This window comes from Microcaecilia unicolor, chromosome 3 (genome assembly GCF_901765095.1).
Source record: "Microcaecilia unicolor chromosome 3, aMicUni1.1, whole genome shotgun sequence".
NCBI classification, from domain to species: domain Eukaryota; kingdom Metazoa; phylum Chordata; class Amphibia; order Gymnophiona; family Siphonopidae; genus Microcaecilia; species Microcaecilia unicolor.
In genome coordinates, this window is record NC_044033.1 from 187,173,345 (window position 1) to 187,198,748 (window position 25,404).

General features: G+C 41.5%; 1 protein-coding gene across 1 annotated transcript in view; it reads right to left on the bottom strand.

The window, feature by feature from the left end:
- The window catches only part of KCNH3 (potassium voltage-gated channel subfamily H member 3), a 73,750-nt gene that overhangs the window by 46,397 nt on the left and 1,949 nt on the right, over positions 1 to 25,404 (bottom strand). Inside the window, exons 2-3 of the mRNA XM_030196802.1 lie at positions 21,739 to 21,972; positions 17,471 to 17,605 (exon numbers count right to left, since the gene is read on the bottom strand). Of these exons, the coding sequence (XP_030052662.1) occupies positions 17,471 to 17,605; positions 21,739 to 21,972 (369 nt within the window). The remainder of the gene's footprint in view (positions 1 to 17,470; positions 17,606 to 21,738; positions 21,973 to 25,404) is intronic.

Here is a 25,404-nt window from a genome sequence, read left to right on the forward strand (position 1 = left end):
CGTAAACTATAAATTACTCCACAAGATTTACAATTTGTGCTTTGTTTCAATGCGTATCTCTTATTATCAACGGGATTAATGAACTCCCGGGTTTCTTCCATATTAGGACAGTAATTACAACTACCACATTTATGGTGCCCTAATCGTCCATTAGTGTGTATAACAGCCGTCTGCAACACCGCTGGACAGAGATGTTCCTTGAGATTCGAACTCCTACTATATGCTAACCTCAATTTGACATTTTCAAAAATCGGTAAAGTCTTGATCAAAGTCCAATGCTTCTTCAATATCTGTGTTAATTCCAATGAATTCATATTATATTGAGTAACATATGTGATGAACATATCTGAATCTTGCATATTATTTGCTTCTGAAGTCAATAACAATTCTCTAGAGTTCCATCTTGCTCTATTATAGGCTTTCCTAAGTGTATAATCTGGGTAGCCTCTGAGGGCTAATTTATGCATTAATCTCTTAGATTGTTTTTTAAATTCGATGTCAGTAGAACAAATCCTTCGATGCCTTAAAAACTGAGAGAACGGTAAATTATCTTTTAAAGATATAGGATGACAACTGGTGTAATTAAGAAAAGTATTTCTATCCGTAGGCTTATGAAATACAGTTGTACTAATTTCTCCATTTCTATTCGTGATAAGTACATCTAGGAATGATATCTGTGTCGCATTAATCTGTACTGTAAATTTAATACGCGGATGACAGCTGTTCAAAACTGACACGAATTGACCCAAACAATCTTCATCGCCTGTCCATAACAAAAAAATGTCATCAATATATCGAACCCAAAGGGCTACATACTGGTACAGCTCAGTGGTGTAAATGAATTTCTGCTCAAAAGCTCTCATATACAAATTCGCTATGGAGGGTGCCATACTTGCACCCATAGCTACACCTGACACTTGCTGATATATTTGTTCTTCAAAGAGAAAAAATTTTTTCTTCATTGCTAACTCCGCAAGGGCCAGAATGAAAGAAGTAGGAAACCGACTTTGTTCTCTTTGATTCAAAAACATCTCAATCACTTCCAACGCCTCATCCTGTGGTATAACTGTATAAAGGGAGGACACATCTAGTGTGGCCATCAACATACCCCTAATTTTACCATTGTATGCATCCAAAAGTTGTAAAAATTGCGTAGTATCTTTTAGATAAGACGCCCCACTCTTCACAAAAGGTTGCAAAAAGCAATCAACGAACATCGATAGAGGCTCTAATAATTTTTTTCTCTTTGAAGAACAAATGTATCAGCAAGTGTCAGGTGTAGCTATGGGTGCAAGTATGGCACCCTCCATAGCGAATTTGTATATGAGAGCTTTTGAGCAGAAATTCATTTACACCACTGAGCTGTACCAGTATGTAGCCCTTTGGGTTCGATATATTGATGACATTTTTTTGTTATGGACAGGCGATGAAGATTGTTTGGGTCAATTCGTGTCAGTTTTGAACAGCTGTCATCCGCGTATTAAATTTACAGTACAGATTAATGCGACACAGATATCATTCCTAGATGTACTTATCACGAATAGAAATGGAGAAATTAGTACAACTGTATTTCATAAGCCTACGGATAGAAATACTTTTCTTAATTACACCAGTTGTCATCCTATATCTTTAAAAGATAATTTACCGTTCTCTCAGTTTTTAAGGCATCGAAGGATTTGTTCTACTGACATCGAATTTAAAAAACAATCTAAGAGATTAATGCATAAATTAGCCCTCAGAGGCTACCCAGATTATACACTTAGGAAAGCCTATAATAGAGCAAGATGGAACTCTAGAGAATTGTTATTGACTTCAGAAGCAAATAATATGCAAGATTCAGATATGTTCATCACATATGTTACTCAATATAATATGAATTCATTGGAATTAACACAGATATTGAAGAAGCATTGGACTTTGATCAAGACTTTACCGATTTTTGAAAATGTCAAATTGAGGTTAGCATATAGTAGGAGTTCGAATCTCAAGGAACATCTCTGTCCAGCGGTGTTGCAGACGGCTGTTATACACACTAATGGACGATTAGGGCACCATAAATGTGGTAGTTGTAATTACTGTCCTAGTATGGAAGAAACCCGGGAGTTCATTAATCCCGTTGATAATAAGAGATACGCATTGAAACAAAGCACAAATTGTAAATCTTGTGGAGTAATTTATAGTTTACGATGCCCGTGCAATATGATATATGTAGGGCACACAAAGAGGCCATTGGCAGTGAGATTAGGTGAGCATAAGAGTTCTATCATAACTAATCGAATTGGTCTCCCATTAGTAACACATTGTAGAATTCAACAACACTCCTTCGAAGATTTAAGATGTGTAATATTACAAACTATATATCAGTCTAAGAGAGGAGGTGAATATCAAAAGCTCCTTTTACAATACGAGCAAAAATGGATATTCAGGTTACGGTCCTTGCATCCGAAAGGACTGAACCATCGAGTTGAATGGAGCCATTTCTTATAGCACCCCTACATAATCGTTCATGCCTGTGATAGCGTCTGACGTCAGTCAGGAGGTTATAGAGAAGCCATTTTTGTAGAGAAGTTAACGTGTAAGGAAGCATATAGTGAAGCTGTCCTCTCAACTTGGTGAGTGTGTTGATTCTTTATGGTTTTCAGTGTTTAGATTTTCCAGAATTGATATGTATATCTTTCAACAGATAGTGCAGTAGAGGCCCTGAAGCAGCCTTGCGAAACGCTGGCCATCGTCGGCCCTGCACCAGTTGAGAGTGAAAGAGTACAGCGCAGTTAAGCCGCAAGCATCCACTTTAAGATAAGTGTGGCGTTTTGGTGTTGAATATAACATAATCACGGTTTACCATAAATGAATGAAGATTAGCACAAGCAGTGGTTTTTTATGCCAGTGATGATTAAAAAGGTCATTTGACCCGTCACGTCTTCTCTAAATCAATTCAAGATTTAGGAGGATTTTTGAGGCTTTTTCCACTGTTATACGTGCATGTAGGAATTAAACCTTTTTCGGACTGCAGATCTGATGTTTATTTTGTAAGATTTACCAGTCGATCTGTTATCGAGCATATTTATATTATAGTCAAATCTATGGGGGCCCAGGCCCCCTGGCCCCACGTACCTATGCCACTGAACAGGGCCCTTAGTGTAAAGTGGTGTGGTAGCCGTTTTAGTCCACTTTTAAAGGTAATACACAGAAATAAATCAAAACATAGAAAATAAGATGATACCTTTTTTTTATTGGACTAACAATATACTTTTTGATTAGCTTTTGAAGGTAACCCTTCTTCAGATTGGAAATAAGCAAATGTTGACAAAGATCAGAATATGTAAGTGAAACACAAAGGTATTCCAATGACAGTCTCACAGGAAGAGGGTGGAGTGGGTTAGATGAGAACCAGGGAGAGCTGGGTGGATGAGAGACAGAGAGAGATGAATGGCTGATAAGTCTCTCATCCACCCAGCTCTCCCTGGTTCTCATCTAACCCACCCCACCCTCTTCCTGTAAGACTGTCATTGGAATGCCTTTGTGGGTGACAAAGCAGTATAATTTTATGGTTTATAGTGGGTTAGAAATCCCAGATCTTTGTTAAGTCCGGTTTGGTGGGTGTCAAAATATTTTATCATTTTGACTTCAAAGGTCTTACGTTCCTGGATTGTCTTTATTTCTTTTTAGTATTCTTACCATAAGATCATTGATGCGGTGTTCTGGTTTTGTAAAATGCTTTGCCACAGAGGTGACATCCTGGTTGGCATTGGATTGTTTAATATTTATCTATGTAAATTGAGCCTTGTCTTTAGCATCTGGCTTGTTTCTCCAGTATAACACCCTTCTTCACACTTTTTTGCACATTTGAGGATGTGCATGTGAACGATCCTCATATGCTGAACGTTCCTTCTCATGTGAGTGACTGTGGGATCCTGTGAGATTTGTTGGCACAGTTTGCAGCTAGGTATGTTGCAGGGACATGTGCCATTCTCTTCTTTTTGAGCTTGTATTGGAAGTTTGATTTTTAAGTCCTCTTTTCCTGTTATTGTAGATACATTTTGGAATGATCTTTCTAGAGACCTTAGATATAAGTACATAAGTAATGCCATACTGGAAAAAGACCAAAGGTCCATTGAGTCCTGTCCCCGACAGGTCAAGGGCACCTGGCAAGCTACTCAAACATACAAACATTTTATTTATTTTTTATTTTTGTTACATTTGTAACCTGCACGTTCCCACTCATGGCAGGCTCAATGCAGCTTACATATTATATAAAGGTACTTATTTGTACCTGGGGCAATGGAGGGTTAAGTGACTTGCCCAGAGTCACAAGGAGCTGCCTGTGCCTGAAGTGGGAATCAAACTCAGTTCCTCAGGACCAAAGTCCACCACCCTAACCACTAGGCCACTCCTCCTTACCTACACGTTATTCCCGAAATTGTGGATTTTTCCCAAGTCCATTTAGTAGCGGTCTATGTTTGTAGCTATCCACAGTTTTGGAAACACCTTAAATGTGGCTGTTTCAGAAATATTTGTTATAATGTAAGAAATATTTATTATACTGTAAGGCTAAGCGTTTTAAAGTTGATTGTATTTTGTATAATTCTTTGGGTACTCATGTATTTTGTTATCCGTATTGCACTGTATTATTAGTAGTATTAGAATTAGTATTAATTATGCTATGGCAGCAGCAGGGTATGGTGGATTGGCCTACCTCCGTGACGATGATAACCCAACCTCTCTGTTTCTTCTTTCAAGGACCTGTGACGTGGTGGGGAGAAGCGGCCTAAGGGTTAATGCAGTGGGTTGTGGACCTGGGGAATCGGGTTCAATTCTTCCTGCTGCCTGACAGCCAGCAGTGGGTTGAGATCCTGGGGCAACTGGGTTCAATTCCCCCTGCAGCTCTGTGTGACCCTGGGCAAGTCATCTAGCCCACCACTGCCCCAGGTACAATATATAACTTAGATTGTGAGCCCAGTAGGGACAGTGCAAAGTACCTATAATAGAAATTGTAAATCACGTGGAGGGGCATTTTCGATAGAACGTCTAAATCAGAATTTGGACATTTTACAAATTCTTCAGATCAGAAGAAGGGTTATCTTCGAAAGCTAATCAAAAAATGTATTTAGTGCAATAAAAAAGGTATCATCTTATTTTCTTTTGTTCTATATTTTCTTTTATTTCTATTTATAACCTTAAAAAATCATACAAATATATTAACATATAATCCCCTCCATACTCCATACACCTTTTCCAGACTCCCCCACCTCCCCTCCTGCACATTCACCAGTTTAGCGTGGTAGGAGGAAGAGCTGAGGAACCGCCAAGGACCAAGACAAGAGAGGAGGAAGCAGCCCGAACTGCGGCTGTGTAGCACCTCCTCCTACCGCGCTGGACTAGTGAGTGTGTAGGGAGGGTGGGAGTCACTTTACGGCTGCCAATCTTTGCTGTTCTGCGCTGCAAAGGCAGACTGCGCAGAATCTTGCACAGAAAAGGCACTAGCGCAGAATTCCGTCAGAAGTAATACATTTAACAAACATGTCATACAACAGTAGCACTAATGCTATGATTCAAACAGCAAGAACTCTACCTTCTACTCCTGGGGGAACTCAGTGCAAAATGAAAATTTCTGTGTAAAAATGTGAGAAATTCTGTGCACATGTAAAAAAATTCTATATTATTTGTAATTTTTCTTGTGTAGAATTTTCCTAATCGTAAGGCCTGAGCACTCCTCCAGCTTCTTCCTTCCTCGGTAATAATAACTCACCAGGTTCTACCCTCTACAGCTCTTTCTCACCCCCAACTTAACTTGAACCTCCAGCCTTCTCTTTTCCCTAGTTCTTTCTCTCCTCTTAGCCCTTAACCCTACCTCTCTATTTATTCTTTCTCTCCTTGCTCTTCCAACTTACTGTGCTTTCTCCTGGATCATTCATGTGGCATAATAAGAAGCAAGAAGCTGCCTATCAGACCATTGTCAGCCTGAGCCCACTGCTTATTTGAACCATACAGACCAAACAGTATTGTATAAAAGCATTAGTATCATAGCAATGTTATTTGAATGTTCTAATTGTGTGCTTATTAGATGTTTTATCAGTATTCTGCTGACATCGTATTATATCTCTGTTATTTGTATTTCAGTGCTATTAAATGTATATATTTTTGATCCTGTTTCATGGTAGTCCTATTATTAGGTTTCAATTTGCTGTATTTACTTTATTTATGTTTATACTTGTACATTTTACTACTATTATGTTGTTGGGTGAATCTCTTCATAAAGGTGGTTAACAAATCCAAATAAAATAAAATATACAGCCATGCAGTTCAAGTAAGCAGTTGAGCTCAGGCCAGCAGAGAAGGAGGAACTGTTCTGACGTGCAACCACTTTTTTTTTCCTTATGCCACATGATCCAGGAGGGCAGGTTAAGTGTGTGTGTGTGTATGTGTGTGTGTGTGTGTGTGTGTGGGGGGGGGGGGGGGGGGGGTCAAGGGGAGGGGATCCAAAACCTGACAAATGTTCTGCCTTCTGTTCCATGTGCAAATTCTTCATTTTACTGTGGCACAGAATTCCCCTAGGAGTAACCTATGAATAGACAGCACTACAATTATTACACTGGCCCTAAAACACCAACACACCTACTACAGGTAAAATAGAATAAGTGTGACTGCTTCAGATCTCTACTGAGAAACTACAACAAGGGATCACAAATTAGAAATAAGAAGACAAAATTTGAACTGGGAAACCCAAGAAGATAAATTAGGCATCTCTCCCTTCCCAAGTCTGACATCTGTCCCTCCCTCCCTTCTACCCCATCCCTTGAATCCCATTATCCACCATCCCTCCTTCCCTCCCTTCCAACCCCAACATCTCTCCTTCCCTGCCTCCTGTTGGCAACATCTCTTCTCTTGCCTGTTGTCCAACAGGACACTCTCTCTCTTTGCCCCCCCCCCAAGTCTCATTGTCCAGCATTCCTTGTACCCCTTCCAACATCTCTCCCTCCCTCCCTTTCCATGAGTCCAACATCTCCTTCACAGGACACTCTCTCCATCTTCCTCCATGATCTTTCCTACACCTCCTCTGAATGCCTATCCTCCCCCTGTGTTCAACATCTCCCAGACCTCTCCCCCTTCATTTTCCCTCCATCCATGGATCCAGCACCTCTCCCTTTCCCTCTTCCTTCTCCAATCCCTCCCCCTCCCCATAGGTCCAGCATCTTTCCCTCTTCCTCCCTCCCCACCAAGGGTCCAGCATCTTTCCCTCTCTTCCTCACCCAGGTGCAGATGATCAGAAGCCCTGCACTGTTTCAAAAGTGCTCTAAAATTAGCGCTGGAACAGCACAGGGCATTAACGGACCTATGATCAGTGCTAATAGCATGCAAATTTAGGCACGCTATTATCTCTGATCATAGGGGTACTTCTGCAGGAGGAGTGTGCCTGGAGGTCTAACCCCTCACCTCCCCCAACACTAAAAAGACTTGGTGGTCCAGTGGGACTGCTAGTCCCACCCCCAACACTAACAAGAAAATCCTGGACATGTCAAACCTCTTCTGTCGGTCTCCCCCATTCCTCCAAACCCTATCGCCAGCTCCGAGCTGGCATAAGGTTTGTAGCGGGAGCAGTGCCCTTGTTTGGCTTGCTGCCCGCTGATCATAAGGGAGGAATTTCGGTCGGGCACTATTTCTCAGCATGTTCACATACAGTTATGCAGAGACAGATTTTCTTACCATACGTTGGCTACATTGTAGATAATGCAATGCAATTATGTACCCATATTTAGGTGACATTAACTCTACCACGTTATCTGTTATGGTAATGGTTGTTGACTCCTGTAGTAAATGAATAATGCTGCTTGCGAGTACCACACAAGCAGTGGTCTGAGAGCATGGGGCCTCCAAAGCCGTGACCCGATGCTACTGGACTGCATTATTTTAGGGGGCCATGGTGTTGTCCCCCACCCTCCAATCATATCTCTATCTAGATTGTAAGCTCTTTGAGCAGGGACTGTCTTTTTGTGTATGGTGTACAGCGCTGCATATGCCTTGTAGCGCTATAGAAATGATAAGTAGTAGTAGTAGGAATGCGGGAGACCATCATTTGCATGCATTTGCATGCAATGAGCAGTCAAAGCTGGCATGCGTGTTTTCACATGCTCCCTGGCTCTGATCCTGGGGTGCAGGCAAATGTGGCCACTAGTCCAGTGCTAATGGCCTCTAGCGTCCGCGTTTGCTTCTGATCATCGGGGCCCCAGACATTTTAGCATATCTCTCTCTTCCTCCCTCCACAGTCGTTCAAACATCCTTCTTTGCCAGCAGCAGTAGTAATAAACACACACTGACTAAAATTGGCTCCAGAGCCTTCCCTCTGCTGTATCTCTGCCTCCTCTGTGTGTTTATCACTGCAGCTGCCAGCAAAGAATATAAACGTGAAGGACCATAGGGGGTGGGGAAGGTGCTGGACCCATGATGAACAGAGAAGGAGAGATGCCAGACCTATTGGGGGAAGGGAGGGAAGAAAAGAAGAGAGAGAGAGAGAGAGAGAGAGATCCCTTAAATTCACACCACTAATTAGCCAGAATCTCTAGGGTAGTGTTTTCCGAAGTGCTACCCATTCCACATGCAGAGCCAAAGAGACAGGCAGAGCTCCGGAGTCTCAATGCATGGATGAGGCGATGGTGCAGGGAGAAGGGTTTTAGATTTGTAAGGAACTGGGCAACATTCTGGGAAAGGGGGAGCCTATTCTGGAAGGATGGGCTCCACCTTAACCAGGGTGGGACCAGGCTGCTAGCATCCGTGTTTAAAAAGGAGATAGAGAAGCTTTTAAACTAGAATCTGGGGGAAGGCCGACAGTTGTTCAAAAACGCATAGTTCGGAACAAGGTATCTTTCAAAGATATCAGCAAAACAGGGAAGATAGGGTATCCTGATAGCGAGGTTGCAAAAGAGACCATAGTAGGTCAGGTGTCCTTAAATAAAAATCAGACAAAAGATTGCAAATTAACACTGTCAACTACTGAGCAAGATGTAAATAGGAACAACAAACATGGTTTGAAATGTCTATATGTGAATGCCAAAAGCCAAAGAAATAAGATGGGAGAGTTAAAATATATTGCACTAAATGAAAAATTAGATACAATAGGCATCTCTGAGACCTGGTGGAAGGAGGATAACCAGTGGCTGATCGAATTGGTGGAGGGGTAGCATTGTATGTTAAGGAGGGCCTTGAATCAATTAGACTGAAAATTCTGCAGAAAACAAAACACATCTTGGAATCCCTATAGATTGAAATTCCATGTGTAAAGGGGAAAAGGATAGTGATAGGAGTGTACTACCGTCCACCTGGCCAGGATGAACAGACGGATGTAGAAATGTTATCAGAAATTAGGGAGGCTAACAAACTGGGCAACACAATAATAATGGGTGATTTCAATTACCCTGATATTGACTGGGTAAATGTAACCTCAGGGCATGCTAGGGAGGTAAAATTCCTTGACGAAATCAAGGACTGCTTTATGGAGCAGCTGGTACAGGAGCCAATGAGAGAAGGAAAAATTCTAGACCTAGTCCTTAGTGGAGCACATGATCTGGTGCAGGAGGTAATGGTGCTGGGGCTGCTTGATAACAGTGATCATAATATGATCAGATTTGATATTGGCTTTGGAGTAAGTACACACAGGAAATCCAATACGTTAGCGTTTAACTTTCAAAAAAGGAGACTATGATAAAATGAGAAGAATGGTGAAAAAAAGAGGAGCAGCTGCAAAGGTCAAAAATTTACATCAGGCATGGATGCTGTTCAAAAACATCATCCTGGAAGCCCAGGCCAAATATATTCCGTGTATTAAAAAAGGAGGATGGTAGACCAAACGACAGCCGGCATGGTTAAACAGTGAGGTGAAGGAAGCTATTAGAGCTAAAAGAAAATCCTTCAGAAAATGGAAGAAGGAACCGACTGATAATAATAAGAAACAGCATAAGGAATGTCAAGTCAAATGCAAAGCGCTGATAAGGAAGGCAAAAAGGGACTTTGAAAAAAAGATTGCGTTGGAGGCAAAAACATATAGTAAAAAGGTATTTTTAGGTATACTAAAAGCAAGAAGCTGGCAAAATAATCGGTTGGACCGCTAGATGACCTAGGGGTAAAAGGGGCAATCAGGGAAGACAAAGCCACAGTGGAGAGATTAAATGAATTCTTTGCTCCGGTCTTCACTGAGGAAGATTTGGTAGAGGTACTGGTGACAGAAATGGTATTCAAAACTGATGAGTCGGAGAAACTGAATGAAATCTCTATAAACCTGGAGGATATAATGGAGCAATTTGACAAATTGAAGAGTAGCAAATCTCCTAGACCGGATGGTATTCATCCCAGAGTACTGATAGAATTGAAAAATGAACTTGCGGAACTATTGTTAATAGTATGTCATTTATCTTTAAAATCGAGCGTGGTACTGGAAGACTGGAAGGTGGTCAACGTAACACCAATTTTTAAAGAAGGTTCCAGAAGAAATCCGGGAAATTATAGACCAGTGAGCCTGATGTTGGTGCCAGGCAAAATGGTAGAGACTATTATAAAGAACAAAATTACATAGCATATTCAAAAGCATGGATTAATGAGACAAAGCCAACATGGATTTAGTGAAGGGAAATCTTGCCTCACCAATCTACTACATTTCTTTGAAGGGGTGAACAAACATGTGGGTAAAGGTGAGCCGGTTGATATTGTGTATCTGGATTTTCAGAAGGCGTTTGACAAAGTACCTCATGAAAGACTACAAAGGAAATTGGAAAGTCAAGGGATAGGAGGTAGTGTTCTATTGTGGATTAAAATCTGGTTAAAAGATAGAAAACAAAGAGTAGGGTTAAATGGTCAGTATTCTCAATGGAGAAGGGTAGATAGTGGGGTTCCCCAGGGGTCTGTGCTGGGGCCGCTGCTTTTTAATATATTTATAAATGATCTAGAGATGGGAGTAACTAGTGAAGTAATTAAATTTGCTGAATACATAAAGTTATTCAAAGTTATTAAACCACAAGAAGATTGTGAAAAAATACAGGAGGACCTTACGAGACTGGGAGACTGGGCATCTAAATGGCAGATGACGTTTAATGTGAGCATGTGTAAAATGATGCGTGTGGGGAAGAGGAACCCAAATTATAGCTATGTAATGCAAGGTTCCACCTTAGGAGTCATCGTCCAGCAAAGGGATCTAGGTGTCGGCGTTGATGATACATTGAAACCCTCTGCTCAGTGTGCGGCGGCGGCTAAGAAAGCACATAGAATGTTAGATATTATTAGAAAAGGAATGGAAAACAAAAATAAGGACATTATAATGCCTTTGTATTGCTCCATGGTGCGACTACACCTCGAATATTGTGTTCAATTCTGGTCACCGCATCTCAAAAAAGATGTGCAGTGGAATTAGAAAAGGTATGGATAAGGGCATAAGCATAGTTTGACTGTTTCATTTGGGGAGGGGGGCAAAGGATGGGGCGGAGCATATTAACATATTCATTTGCATATATACATATGCAAATGAATATGCTAATATGGAGGAAGGAATTGAAATTTACAGACAAAATATCACAGATGCACATTTCAAAAAGCTGACATATTTCAGTTAATAAATTCTGAATGAAATACTTTTTTCTACCTTTGTTGTCTGATCATTTAGTTTCTCTATTCGCAAATGATATGTATGCTTAATTTGCAGTTCCCTCTCTTTCAAGCATCCCCTCCTCTGCAGTTTGGCAGTTGGCCTCTCTCTCAACTGTCCTCCTATTGTCCAGCAGCTCACCCTTCTCCCTCTCACCTCCTGATTCTGCAGGCCTTCCTCTCTCAAGCCTCCCCACTAGCACTTGCAATCCAGGAGCTCCCTCTCTCTCAAATACTCCATCCATCGACCAGCTTCCTTCTCTCTCACCCGCACCAATACGGCAGCTCACCTCTCCACCCCCCACCCCATCTACTTTTAAATAAATGCTTCTCTTCTCTAGCAGCGGTGAATGGACAAGCGTAAAAACAGCAAGCAAGCGCAGCCAGGCTCAAGTACCCCGTCCTTCGCTTTCTGAATCCTGACCTCTCAGCATCCCGCCCAAAAGGAAATGACATCAGAGGAAGGCGGGACGCTGAGAGGTCAGGATTCAGAAAGCGAAGGACGGAGTACTAGAGCCTGGCTGCGCTTGCTTGCTGTTTTTACGCTTGCCCGTTCGCCGCTGCGGGAAAGAAGATTAAGTTGTTTTCGTCGTCTTTGTTTGGGGGCTCGCCCCCCCCCCCCAGTCTATGCCCATGGATAAGGGCGATGGAAATGGTAAAGGGGATGGGAAGATTTCCCTATGAGGAAAGGCTGAAGTGGCTAGGGCTCTTCAGCTTGTAGAAAAGACGGCTGAGGGAAGATATGATAGAGGTCTATAAAATAATGAGTGGAGTGGAACGGGTAGATGTGAATCACTTGTTCACTCTTTCTAAAAATACTAGGACTAGGGGGCACTCGATGAAGCTACAAAATAGTAAATTTAAAATGAATCAGAGAAACGTTTTCTTCACTCAACATGTAATTAAACTCTGGAACTCGTTGCTGGAGAATGTAGTAAAAGCAGTTAGCTTAGTGGGGTTTAAAAAAGATTTGAATGGATTCTAAAGGAAAAGTCCTTAGACCATTATTAAAATGGACTTGGGGAAAATCCACTGCTTATTTTTAGGATAAGCAGCATAAAATGTATTGTACTTTTTTGGGGGGATCTTGCCAGGTACTTGTGACCTGGATTGGTCACTGTTAGAAACAGGATGCTGGGCTTGATGGACCTTCGGTCTGTCCCAATATGGCAATACTTATGTACATATGAGGGGTGGAGTTCAAAGTTATAAATTTGTAGAATTAAAGAGCACATGGTCTTTGTTTGGTTGCTTTCATTACCCCTGCCAGTACCTGTGAAGACAGTAGGTATCCCAATCAGATCCAATAACCTAAAGCTGAACCAAGGGTTAGATTCTGCTTCTATGAGCAGTAACTTTGAGGAGTGCTCCGGGTGGGTAAAAAGGGTTATCCCCCAGGACTAGAGCAGGAAGAAGCCTGTTCAGTGCTAGAGGCAGCAGCTAGAAGGAGTACATCTCTGGAAGTAGAGGATGGACAGGGACGTACAATTCTAGGTGTGTCCAGAGGCTGGGTAAAAGCACGGAGGGAGAGCTTGCTGCAGAAGGAGTGGGAAGCCAAAGCCTTGGATTGTTCTGCCACAAAGGATGGATATTGGAGGACCGGATGGTACTATAAATATGCTAATACCCTAGGACTTTTCAAGAGATTATCAACTCAGTTATTAAGATGTTCACCAATAGCTTGGACTGTTATAAAAAGCCTCTACCAATAATGTGAACTGTTTGTTAAGAGAAAAGTATGGTTTGATATCTGCCTGTTGCAACGTTCCAATAAAGTTGTTGCATTTAATACAAATCCTGGAGTGAAGAGTTTCTTTGGAGTGCAAGTGAAGTCACTTTGCTCATAAACTATTAGTGAAATGATAAAGAGAGTGGCTTTATACCCTATAGCCTATCAAACCCAGCCCTGGCCTGCGCCCCGCTCTTGAGAATAGAACTGTTGTTTGTGGCCCTGGTTCGGGTACCTGACCTGAGAGCTTAGCCGGTGCCGAGGACTAAGAACATCCCACAAGCTACCCTTCAGCTTCACAGCAACTCACATGTTATACTACACTTTCACTGCAAAAACATCTCACAACCTATCCTAGAGCTTCACAACCTCTTACATGGTACACAACAGTTTCACTTCAAGAGCATCCAACAAGCTACTGTAGAGCTTTACAGCAAGAACATCCCACATGCTTCGCTACAGTTTCACCACAAGAGCATCCCATAGACTACCCTAAAGCTTCACTGCAACAGCATCCCACAAGCTACACTACTACTACTAATAGCATTTTTTTTAAATTCTTTATTTATATTTTCAATATATCATTTACAAGAATAATCTTGCGAACATAAAACAGGTAAGTAATAAGTACTATTAATATTCTCATCCTGCATTATTTAACATCCACAAAGGAAAAGAATTTTAAAAAGAAAAAATATCTTATGCAGAAAAAAAGTATATTAGACTTCAATTAAGAAACACAATTAACCTTTCTTAGACCTCATAACGAGGGGGGAGTGATAGAATTAGAGAAGTAATCAAAACTAATAATTTTAAACAAAGGTAAAAGCTGCCATTTCTCCAAGTTATTTCTACTTATTCCTACATATTACTTCAGTTGTTTCATTTCTAGAAACGATTTCAGTTGTTCCGGTGAAAAGAAGTTATATTTAGTTTGACCTAATTTAACTACACATTTAGCCGGGTATGCCAAAAAGAAAGATCCCCCAATATCCATTGTCTTTTGTTTCAAAGCAAGAAATGCCTTTCTTTTCTGTTGTGTTTGTTTTGTCACATCTGGATACATCCAGACTTTAGACCCACAAAATTGTGCCTTAGAATTCCGAAAGTAAAGTCTTAAAATATTGTTGTAGTCTTGCTCAAAGACCAAAGAAATTATTAATGTAGCTCTATCCAATACTATTTCCATAGATTGTTCCAGAATTTCAGAGATATTTTGTAGATCAGGCATATTCTGTTCAATACCTTGTAATTCCCCCTTTGGTTTAGGAATAAAATAAATCTTATTTATTGGAGGAATAGAGTCTGGGGGAATTTTTAATATCTCAGTCAAATATCTACGCAATGTATCAATCGGGGTTACCCCTGTTAACTTGGGAAAATTCAAAAGACGGAGGTTAAGCCTTCTGTTGTAGTTCTCTAGTTGTTCAATTTTCCTCCTCATTTCCATATTATCTTTAAGAGCTACATCTTTAAAGTCCTTAAGCATATCCACTTCTTTCCTCAAAGTTGTCACTTGCTTTGTTAAATCTTCTTTTACGGAATCAACAGTTACTTTTAAACCCTCAAACTTGGCATTTAAATTTATAACATCACCTGAAGTTTTCTGCAGTGTAGTATTCATCTGGTCCAACATCACCCAAAGTGTTTCTAGTGTCACCTCCGGATTTTTTGCTGAGGGAAACCAAGTTCCATCAGCTTTCAGAGCCGTTTGTTGCGGTCTTGGGTCCTCGCTGGTTACCCCCTCCGATACACTTCCGGAATCGGTGGGGTTTCCCTCCAGGGCCGCAATCGACGCTGGGCACGGAGGGATCGTCGATGTGGATGGTGGCGAAAGGGAGGCTTCCTCTCCCTGCAGGGAGCTCGCTTCTCCGAGAACCCCCGCTATGGGATCTACATCCCTCTGAGACTTGGAGAAACCGGGAAAGTATCATTCCAAAGACGCTTGGGCTGGGGAAGACGTCAAGGTAGGCTGAGGAACATTCCTTAACGTTCCCTTCCTTTTGGAATGAGGCATTATCACGCTGAGGTATAATATCCCCAAAAACGCTCGGAGCTCTCTACCAACCTTTCGGTCTGGCAGCCATCTTGACACGCCCCCAACAGGTGGCTTTGAACTAATAGCATTTATATAGCGCTACCAGACGCACGCAGCGCTGAACACTTGACATAGAGAGACAGTCCCTGCTCAAAGAGCTTACAATCTAGGTAAAATAGACAGACAAGACATTACGGGCAAGGGAATTACAGGGTAAAGAGGAACAGGGGAGGAGGAGGGCAAATGAGTAGCGATTAGGAGCCAAAGGCAGTAGTGAAAAGGTGAGCTTTCAGCATAGATTTAAAAACAGGTAGAGATGGAGCTAGACGTATGGGTTCGGGAAGACGGTTCCAGGCATAAGGTGCCGCAAGACAAAAGGAAAGAAGTCTGGAGTTAGCGGTGGAGGAGAAGGGGGACGACAAGAGAGATTTGTTCAGAGAGCGGAGTTCACGGGGAGGAATGTAGGGAGAGATGAGAGAGGAGAGGTAGTGAGGGGTCATAGAGTGGATGCATTTAAAGGTCAGCAAGAGGCGTTTGAACTGTATACGGAAGCGGACCAGGGAGCCAATGAAGTGACTTGAGGAGTGGGCTATATCTTCACTGTAAATGCATCCCACATGCTACCTTAGAGCTTCAAAGCATCTCACATGCTATACGACAGTTTCACTGCGAGTATCAAACAAGCTACCCAAGAGCTTCACAGCATCTCAGATGCTACTGCTACAGTTTCATCATGAGAGCATCCCACAAGCTACCCTACATCTTCATTGCAAGCATGTCACAAGCTACCCTAGAGTTGCACAGCATCTCTCATGCTACATTACAGTTTCATCACAAGAGCAGCCCACTAGCTATCCTGCAGCTTCACTGCAAAAGTATCCCACATGTGTTACATTACAGTAGGGTTACCAACTAGCTGAATTTTTTTTTTTTTGGGGGGGGGGGCAGGTTGCTTCAGTTCTACTCTGTAGTTCTAATTTCCATTTTGATTTCTCTAATATATTGGATTTCTGTTGAACTATATATACCGTTCTGAGTTCTCAGGAAGACTGATTGGTAAATGAATGAATGAATAAATAAATAAATAAATAAATAAGAAAAGCAGAAATTACAAGACCATGTAAATAAGCAGTGGGGTAAAATCAGGAGTGGATGTGCTTGCCATGAAGAAATTGAATCACTTTATTATGACCTTAAAACAGGGGTGTCCATTGTCAGCCCTTGCCAGATCAGGTTTTCAGGATTCCCCCACTGAATATGCATGAGATCTATTTCCATACAATAGAGGCAGCACTTGCAAATAGATTTCATGCATATTCATTGGAACAATCTTGAAAACCCAACTGGATCACAGCCCTTGAGGACCTAGGGTGAACAACCCTGCTTTAGAACAAGAGTATTGTGTGGTATCGCAGCCATTACTAATCAACATGAACAACTGATAGTAAGGTAGTCTATGACTTATGCTAAACTGGCTGTTCCCAGAAGTTCAAAAGAATTTGGGGAGAGAAATGTAAAAACAATAGTAATAACGATTTAGTAATGTGTTTCATCAATGCCAGGTGAGAATAATCTAATAGTATTGTACAGAAGACTATTAGGGCAGATAGCAGGCTAATAGCGAGTCTCATTCCACCAACTCTTCCATATTACACACGCGTTATCTTATTCCACACTCACTGTCTTGCTACAGAAGCATATGGAAAGCCCTGATATATTAGGTGTGTCTTTCTTTCCTTTAAACGTGGGCTATGAAGTACCTTCTGTAACTCTACGTTTACTGTTGTAGAAATATAGAAACATGATGGCAGATAAAGGCCAACTGGCCCATCCAGTCTTTCCATACTCAGTGGCCACTAACTCTTCCTTTTTCGTGTCAGCTAAAGAACACTAAACTCAACTGTCTTTTTTTGCTGGGAACATTATACTGTTGGCGGTTGCTTTCTTATTTCAGTTTTATGGGATCATTTACTGAAGGTTTCTAGGTGTTCTCTAATACTAATTGGTCATGAGCGAGGTCTCTGGTAATGTTAGGGACAGAGCGAAAGCCTTTGTTACGTATCTCACAGAAATCTCACCTGCCTCCTTCCAGCTCTCAGCCCCGGATCTGGACTTTGTGTCAGTGATGTCCTTATGGGAGACCAAAAAGAGCACAACCTCCCCTTTCTCATTCTTTATTGGAACAACATCCAAAAGGCACCAAAAAGGCACACCTGGGAGAAAGAAAGCATAAGACACTGGTCAGAGATTGGCATCTGAGAGAGAAAGCAAGACAGCCAATGACAAGGCAAGGTCAATCTTCAATCCTTGGGTTGCATGGAAACACTGGCTCTTCTCCTCTGCAGTCAAAGTGGTCACATCTGAGAAAGGGACTTGTGTGATCCGGAAAGATCATGTACAGAATCAACTAATTATGGTGATGGGTTAATAAAAGGCAACACAGTGTTTGGGAGTTAAACACAGAATTTGATTTTCCCCTTCACTCATTACGTATATTTACAATTGTCGGAGGTATTATCAAATCCAGTACCCGAGAACCTATTAGAATGCATTTGGAACCCATAAGAGATAGATTTCCATGCCATATCAAAATGTGTTAGCTTCCATGTATAGATGGAAAACACCTACAGCCTTCATGAACATATGAAATAATGAATTACAGCTCAGTTTGGATGTGGAAGACTGGGAGAGGCTCTGGATTTCAGTGTATGAGAAATCTATATGTAATTTAGAATTGTTCAGTGCACATACAGATCTTCTGTGTTATTTTCCAGATTAGGTCTTTTAGCCCTTTTTGCTGGAGGGGGTACAGGTTGAACAGACTCTTTATTGCCATGTTCTGGCTCTGCAGGTGCATTAATTATTATTGGTACAGATTTTACCTTAACTCTTTAATTACGTATACTAGAAAACTGGGACTTGGTTCATGTGGCCAGACTATTGTGTAGTTTTTGGAAATTGATACCTCAGATGGTTTATTGGAGAAGGCATGTTGCTGAGACTACCTTATTAGAAAAGAGAGAATTTGGGCATAAGGTGAAATGGATAAATATTCCCTTTGAGGTAGGTATAGATCATGAAAAGGATGCGCACCACCGTGGTTTATCATATGCTTTAACTCAGTGATTCCCAAACCTGGTCCTGGAGGCACCCCAGCCAGTCAGGTTTTTAGGATACACACAATGAATATTCATGAGAGAAATTTGCATACACTGCCTCCAATGCATGCAAATCTCTCTCATGAATATTCATTGTGGATATCCTGAAAACCTGACTGGCTGGGGTGCCTCCAGGACCAGGTTTGGGAAGCAGTGCTCTAATTAATTTTTTGGGGCCCTTGAACTAAAGTGCATTTAGTTATGGGTTTAACACGCTAAAATGCAGGATTTTAACGCTCAACAGACCCAATGGCTTGATGGACCTTTGGTATGGTATGACAATGCTTATGTTCTTATGTTTATTGCAGGCCATGCTTTAACATTCAGATTAATGTGTGGTATTTATTTAAGAGGGGTAAGTGCGTTAACCAGTTAGTGCAGGGTAAGTGTAACATGTTAGCTGGCTAATGCTTCCACGTCCACTCTCCAGCCATGCCACGTGCCCTGACAGATAAATTCAGAACAATTAAGTCACACAAAGTTCAACACACGGTAACAGGCAAAATATCGCAAAACCCATTAACACGGTTTATTGATTTGCATTTGCTATACTGGCTTTGCTATATTGCAGGTCAAAGCTGTTTACAATTGAAACCCCCCCCCCCAAATAATACAGAAAGGAGAAGGAATTACAAACCTAGATAGGGAAGGAAGACAGCCATGCATACAAAGATTGGGAAAAGGGTCAGAGAAGAGAAAGGTAAATGGGTTCAGGGACTGGGGAGGGAAACAGGTTGCACAGTAACCTCTTTCCAGGTATTAACCACACATTACGTGATCAATGCACTTTAGTACAAGGGGCCCTTTATGTGTTAAAGTGTCATGTATTGACTTTGGTAGAGGTCTTTATAAATAGTTAAAAAATGAAAAAAAAAAGATATTGCAGTCTGGTGATGTAGATTTACGCACACTGGGCCATATTCTATAACTACATGTGTACATTTCAGAATGCCCACAAAATGCCCATTTCCCCACCCATAACCATGCCCTTTTTTACCTGCGTATTTTAGAAGTTTGGAGCGCTTCATTATAGAACACGCTTAGGGGGGGTCTTTTACTAAGTGTCAGTAAGCCCAATGCAGGCTTATCGCTTGCTAAACCAGAAGTACCGCTGGACTACTGCAGCAGCCCAGCAGTAGTTCCCACCTCCAGCACGTGACATTTCTGGCACTATAATTTTTTTTTGTAGCACCAGTATTTATCTGGCGGTAATTGGGCAGTGCTGCGTGCTGCCCAGTTACCACCAGGTTAGCATGGGAGCCCTTACCACCAACCACCTCAATGGCTGCACAGCCGATGCTTCACTTGCCGCATGATCATTTCTTTAAAAAAAAAAAAAATCTTTTTCCTGCTGAGGTAAAAGGGGGCCTCAGCATGCAATCAAAAACTCAGTGAGTTATGCAGGTAAATTCTAATCAGTGCTAACTAGTGCTCATTATTCCTTGTTAAGTGCTGTAATCAGTGCTCATTTGCTTGTTAAGCTTGTTAAGTTACGTGCATTGTTAAAGAATCTGTGCCCAATTCAGCACAGATCTCAAGGCGCGCTATCTAGAATCCAGGGGTTAGCGCGTGACATCGGAATCTATACAGAGGGACCAAAATTGCACATGCAAATCCAGTCGTATTCTCAATTTTCGCGCACAGTTATTGACACTAATTGGTGTTAATAGAATTTACATGCAGGACTTGGTAGACATTATTCTGTAAAGTGGTGGGCATAAATTCTACCGCGTGCTGCCAAAAAAGGGGGCATGGCCACGGGCATGGAATGGGCGGACCATGGGCATTCCGAAAGGCTATGCACACGGTTACAGAGTACGCCTGCTCCGTGCCTAACTTAGGTGACGATACACAAAGTTTTACTTGGTATAAATGGACGAGCCTAGAGTTAGGAACAGTCATGGCCGCTAGGCTTATTCTATAAACTGGCTATAAACCACGCCTAACTATAGGCCTGGTTTAGAGAATATGCCTAAATGGAAAACTTTTCGATGCTGATTTTTCAGGCACCATATATAGAATCTAGTCCATAGCGGCTAACCAGATATAACCAGCTAGCCACAAATATTCAGTGCTTTGCTGGCTAAGTGTTGTGGCCAAATCAGGGTGCCCAAATAGCAGGCCTATCTTTGGCCATTATAAACTTAACTGGCCAGCGCTGAATATTGACTTGGCTGGTTACATTTAAACTGGTCAGTCCACCCCCCCCCCAACCACCAGATATTCAATGCTGGTCACTGGAAATGACCCAGCATTGAATATCTGGGCTCAGTTTCAATCGCAGGACTTAGCTAGCCTGCCTCCCTGGGCTGAATATCGACCCCAGAGAGTTTGGGGGGGGGGAGGGGACTGTTTGAACAGTACATCAGTTGCAGGGCTGGCATAGGTTGAGAGCATTGTCTTTGGACTTTGAGAGGAATTTGGTAATAGAGCATCTGTCCTGGGTGAGAACAGTATTCAGATTCAGAGATTACAGACAGGACAGTGAGGAGGGCAGCTCTCGGGATTTTCACTGAAGAGCACTTTTCCAGCCAGAAAATGTTTTGTTTTACATTATTTTCCTTGTTGTTTCTGGAAATGTTCATTTTTTTGTTTTTTTTTTTCCCCTCATGTTGTCATGTGTGCAATGTTGTTAAGAGAGTGCACTCCTTCCTGACAGTGTGCATAGGCACGAACCACCATACATATGCAAACAGTGAAAAACTGTGAACTCTTTGCAGACTGTATGCACTGTCTTTCATAAGTGTAAGCACTATTGATGACACATGAAAAAACATGAATTTTTGTGCTTTTCTGCTCATTTTTATTTGCCAGTGACATGAAATAACATATGTTGTCAACATTTCCTATGCCATTTCAAATGAATGCATATCCCTATAAATGGGTGGGAGGGAGCTCTAGTGTACCAAGGGTGGGTGGTGGTGGGCGGTCCACCCTGGATGCAGGCAGCAAGGGGGGTGCATGGAGCAGGCATGCAGCTGTTGGCTCTGCTGGTCCCCTGCCCCCTCTGACATCAACTTCCTGTTCCAGGGCAAGGGACCGCACAGCCGACAGCCATGCACCTTGCTTGGAGGAGGGGGTGCACCACCCCAGTTGGCAACTAAGGTAGGTACGCCACTGGGAGGGAGATAGGAAGAAATCAGTCAGCAGCCCCTGTTATAGAAGACTTTAGACTCTGTGGAACTCACCACTCTTTCTGTATAGAATAAGTTCAGCCTTGAACTCCTGTCTCTCATCCAGTGCCTTCTGGATCTGCATCTGGAGCAGCTCATTGGTCTCAGGTCCATAGAGGAATGTGCAAGCACAAGAACGTTGCATGACCTCTGCACGGGTGAAGCCAGTAAGGTCACAAAAGCCGTCTGAGCAGTAAACCACAGGGAACGTGTCCAGCACCTGAGCATTCCCCAGAACAAAGTTACTATCTGAAAGGAGACAAAGAACTGGGGTCATGAAAGAGTGTTTATCCAAGTAGGATGGGTAACTGTGCAATGGAAAAAAAGAGTTGATGAGTAGGGAGACAAGGAAATTATTTGTGAGAAGGTCCTTTCTTTTTACAGGTACAGAGACTTACGATATCTGGACTGCAGGAAATGGAGAGATTATTGCGAGTCTTTCATATAGAAAACTGTAACACTCCTGAATAAGGAAGGAATTTCTGTGTGGAGGGAAGGAGGGGAAAGGTATAAGGGCAGCAACTTCTATCACTGGCTCTGGATTTCAGGCACATATATCACCAAAACTGGAAATAAAAATATTAGGAATGATGCAAGTTCAGGTCCATCCCAGTACAATGTGGGATCCAGGTAAACCATAACAGATGACACTCTTGGACCTTAAAGTTTCTCTAAGATATAGGACAAGGAGTTTTTAATTTTATAGTGCATTCCCAAATATGCAACTATAGAAAGCATAAGAAAATGATTAAGGAACCTTCTGTATGTACTAAGCTTTTCCCCCATTGACACAGAATGGGAGATAAATCTTCTGCTGAAAATGAGGGAACCCTTTCACTGTAACACAGCATCACCTAAGCACCTTGGTAAACTGGTTTAACTTGTATGTGTGTGGTTTGTTTGTGTCCACTTCTGTTTGGTGTCCTATTTGGACATGGGGGGAGGGGCACAGGGATTATTTTTTCAGATCCATGTATATATATACACTGAAGAGGTGCAGATGAGCACATCCTAACATGAGCAGTTCTGGGTGCAAATTCTTGCAGTGTTTCCTGTGCTGTGTATCAGGCCCTTCTTCTCCTGCCTAGTTCTCCATTTGGGCTCTTTTTACTGTTGCATGGGAACAACTGCTCATTGAGCCTAGAGGGAAATTTTTTTTTAAAGGGGGGATTTATCTTGTTTCTAGACCAGAGAAAAAAAGACCAACAGCTTCCAGTCACAACCTTTTCCTTAGCTAATCTCCTTTATGCAAATCACATTTCGGCAAAAAGTCATAGTCAAAACTGAATTTTTTCACCTTTAGATAATTATTTCTCATAAAATGATTTTGCTATTGCTTTGTAACCTTTGATTATTAATCTAATCAAATCTAATATGGAACTTATTTGCCATGGAAATCCCAATTGGTGGTTCAAAGCAGCTTAAAGCATAAGAAGCCCATATAATACATATGGGGAATTACATCAAACATAATACAACATCAATGATACATTGTATGTTGTAGAAATAACATCAAAATTATCAAAGAAAAAACTCTTAAAACTTATCAAATAAAAAAGTTTTTAGTTTCCTTCAAAGCTGAAGATAGTTTGGCTCATTTCTAATGCATTGGGGTAGATCATTCCCTATAAGGAATGCAAGGTAAGAAAACATCAAATCTAGTTGACACTTGTAACATAGTCCTATAACAGAAGGATATCCTTATAGAAATGTATTGTATACCAAAGATGAAGAAAAAGATAATTGAGACAAAATTTGAATAGATCTAATGAAGAAGTCAGTAGTATATGAAAAACTATGCTAGCAATTATAAGAGGAGTGGCCTAGTGGCTAGAGCACTGGTCTTGCAATCCCGAGGTGGCCAGTTCAAATCCCACCACTGCTCCTTGTGATCTTGGGCAAGTCACTTAACCTTCCATTGCCTAAGGTACAAACTTAGATTGTGAGCCTTCCTGGGACAGAGAAATACCCAGTGTACCTGAATGTAACTCACCTTGAGCTACTACTGAAAAAGGTGTGAGCAAAATTCAAATAAATTATTTGAGATTGTGTTGCTACTATTTGAGATTCTAGATGGAATGTTGCTACTATTTGAGATTCTACATGGAATGTTGCTATTCCACTAGCAGCATCCCATGTAGAAGCCTGCCTTTGCAGATCAGCAATGCGGCCGCACAGGCTTCTATTTCTGTGAGTCTGACGTCCTGCGCGTACATGCAGGACGTCAGACTCACAGAAACAGAAGCCTACGCGGCCGCACTGCTGATCTGCAAGGGCAGGCTTCTACATGGAATGTTGCTAGTGGAGGAGTAGCCTCGTGGTTAGTGCAGTGGAACATTGAATGTTGCTACTATTTGAGATTCTACGTGGAATGTTACTATTATTGCTGATTCTACATGGAATGTTGCTGAGTGGCCTAGTGGCTAGAGCACTGGTCTTGCAATCCAGAGGTGGCCAGTTCAAATCCCACCACTGCTCCTTGTGATCTTGGGCAAGTCACTTAACCTTCCATTGCCTCAGGTACAAACTTAGATTGTGAGCCCTCCTGGGATAGAGAAATATCCTGAATGTAACTCACCTTGAGCTACTACCGAAAATGGTGTGAGCAAAATCTAAATAAAACAGAAGTTATTATAATATTGGGAACTTTTAACACATATTTCTCTAACATATACTCTTTGATTATTATGATAACAGTTTATTGTAGAATTCAATCAGAAAATCTTTTTAAAGCATTTCTTCACATTTTGACAGCATGATCTCCTGTAAAGTATACTAGCCATTTTCAAAGAGATTCATATAAGTGATGCCTTAAAAATGTAGTCTAAAGAGTAATATACGGGCCAACGTTTTAAAATGATTGGGGATATCAAACATAATACAAATTTCCCCTCCCTGGACACAATGAAAGTTGCCATGAGTAGCACTATCTGGGCACTCACTTCGTAGTTTCCTTTAGGTTGTGTAGAAATGTGAAAGTTGAGAAGGTGTGTTTTTAAGGAATAGCCCTGCTTTTGCCCTGCACGCGGCCATGTTGGTGCCTGGGGCGGAACACAGAGACGCTCTCCAAGGTGCTGAAACTCTCTGGCTTTAGATCGTTAAGAAAATAACGCTGAATCTTCTTCTCTAGTATGAGGAATAATGAGCACAGGACTTGAGCACCCTTATGGTTACTTTAGTGAGAAGAAACCCGAATGTTTGATTGTGCAGTATTCTACATCCTCATATTTTCATAATTTTAAAGTTGGCAAAATAATAATAAAAAAAGTCTTCATTGTTCATAATTGTGAATACTATTAACATTGTCCCCTGAGGTCTTTCTCTAAACAATCTCATATGTATTAGGTACGCAGTGGGCAGTCTAGTTATTCAGTCTCAAGGGGAGCTGGTCTTTCTTGTGTTTAGAGTCCAGATAATGGGCTAGATATATTCTTTCTTTCTTTCTTTCTTTCTTTCTTTACTAAAGAAAACGTCAGTTTTACAATTGCAACCTCCTATATAATTCTAAACAAAAACATTAACTAAATGTAAACAGCCACTGGAATATGTCACCTGTCGACATTTTCCCCGATTCCCTAATGAGGAGAAGGAAGCTCTACCCTCACCTTGCGCGACAATAACACCAATGATTTCTGAGTTCAGAAAGTCTGACATTTTGGTTTAATTCATTACTATGGCAGG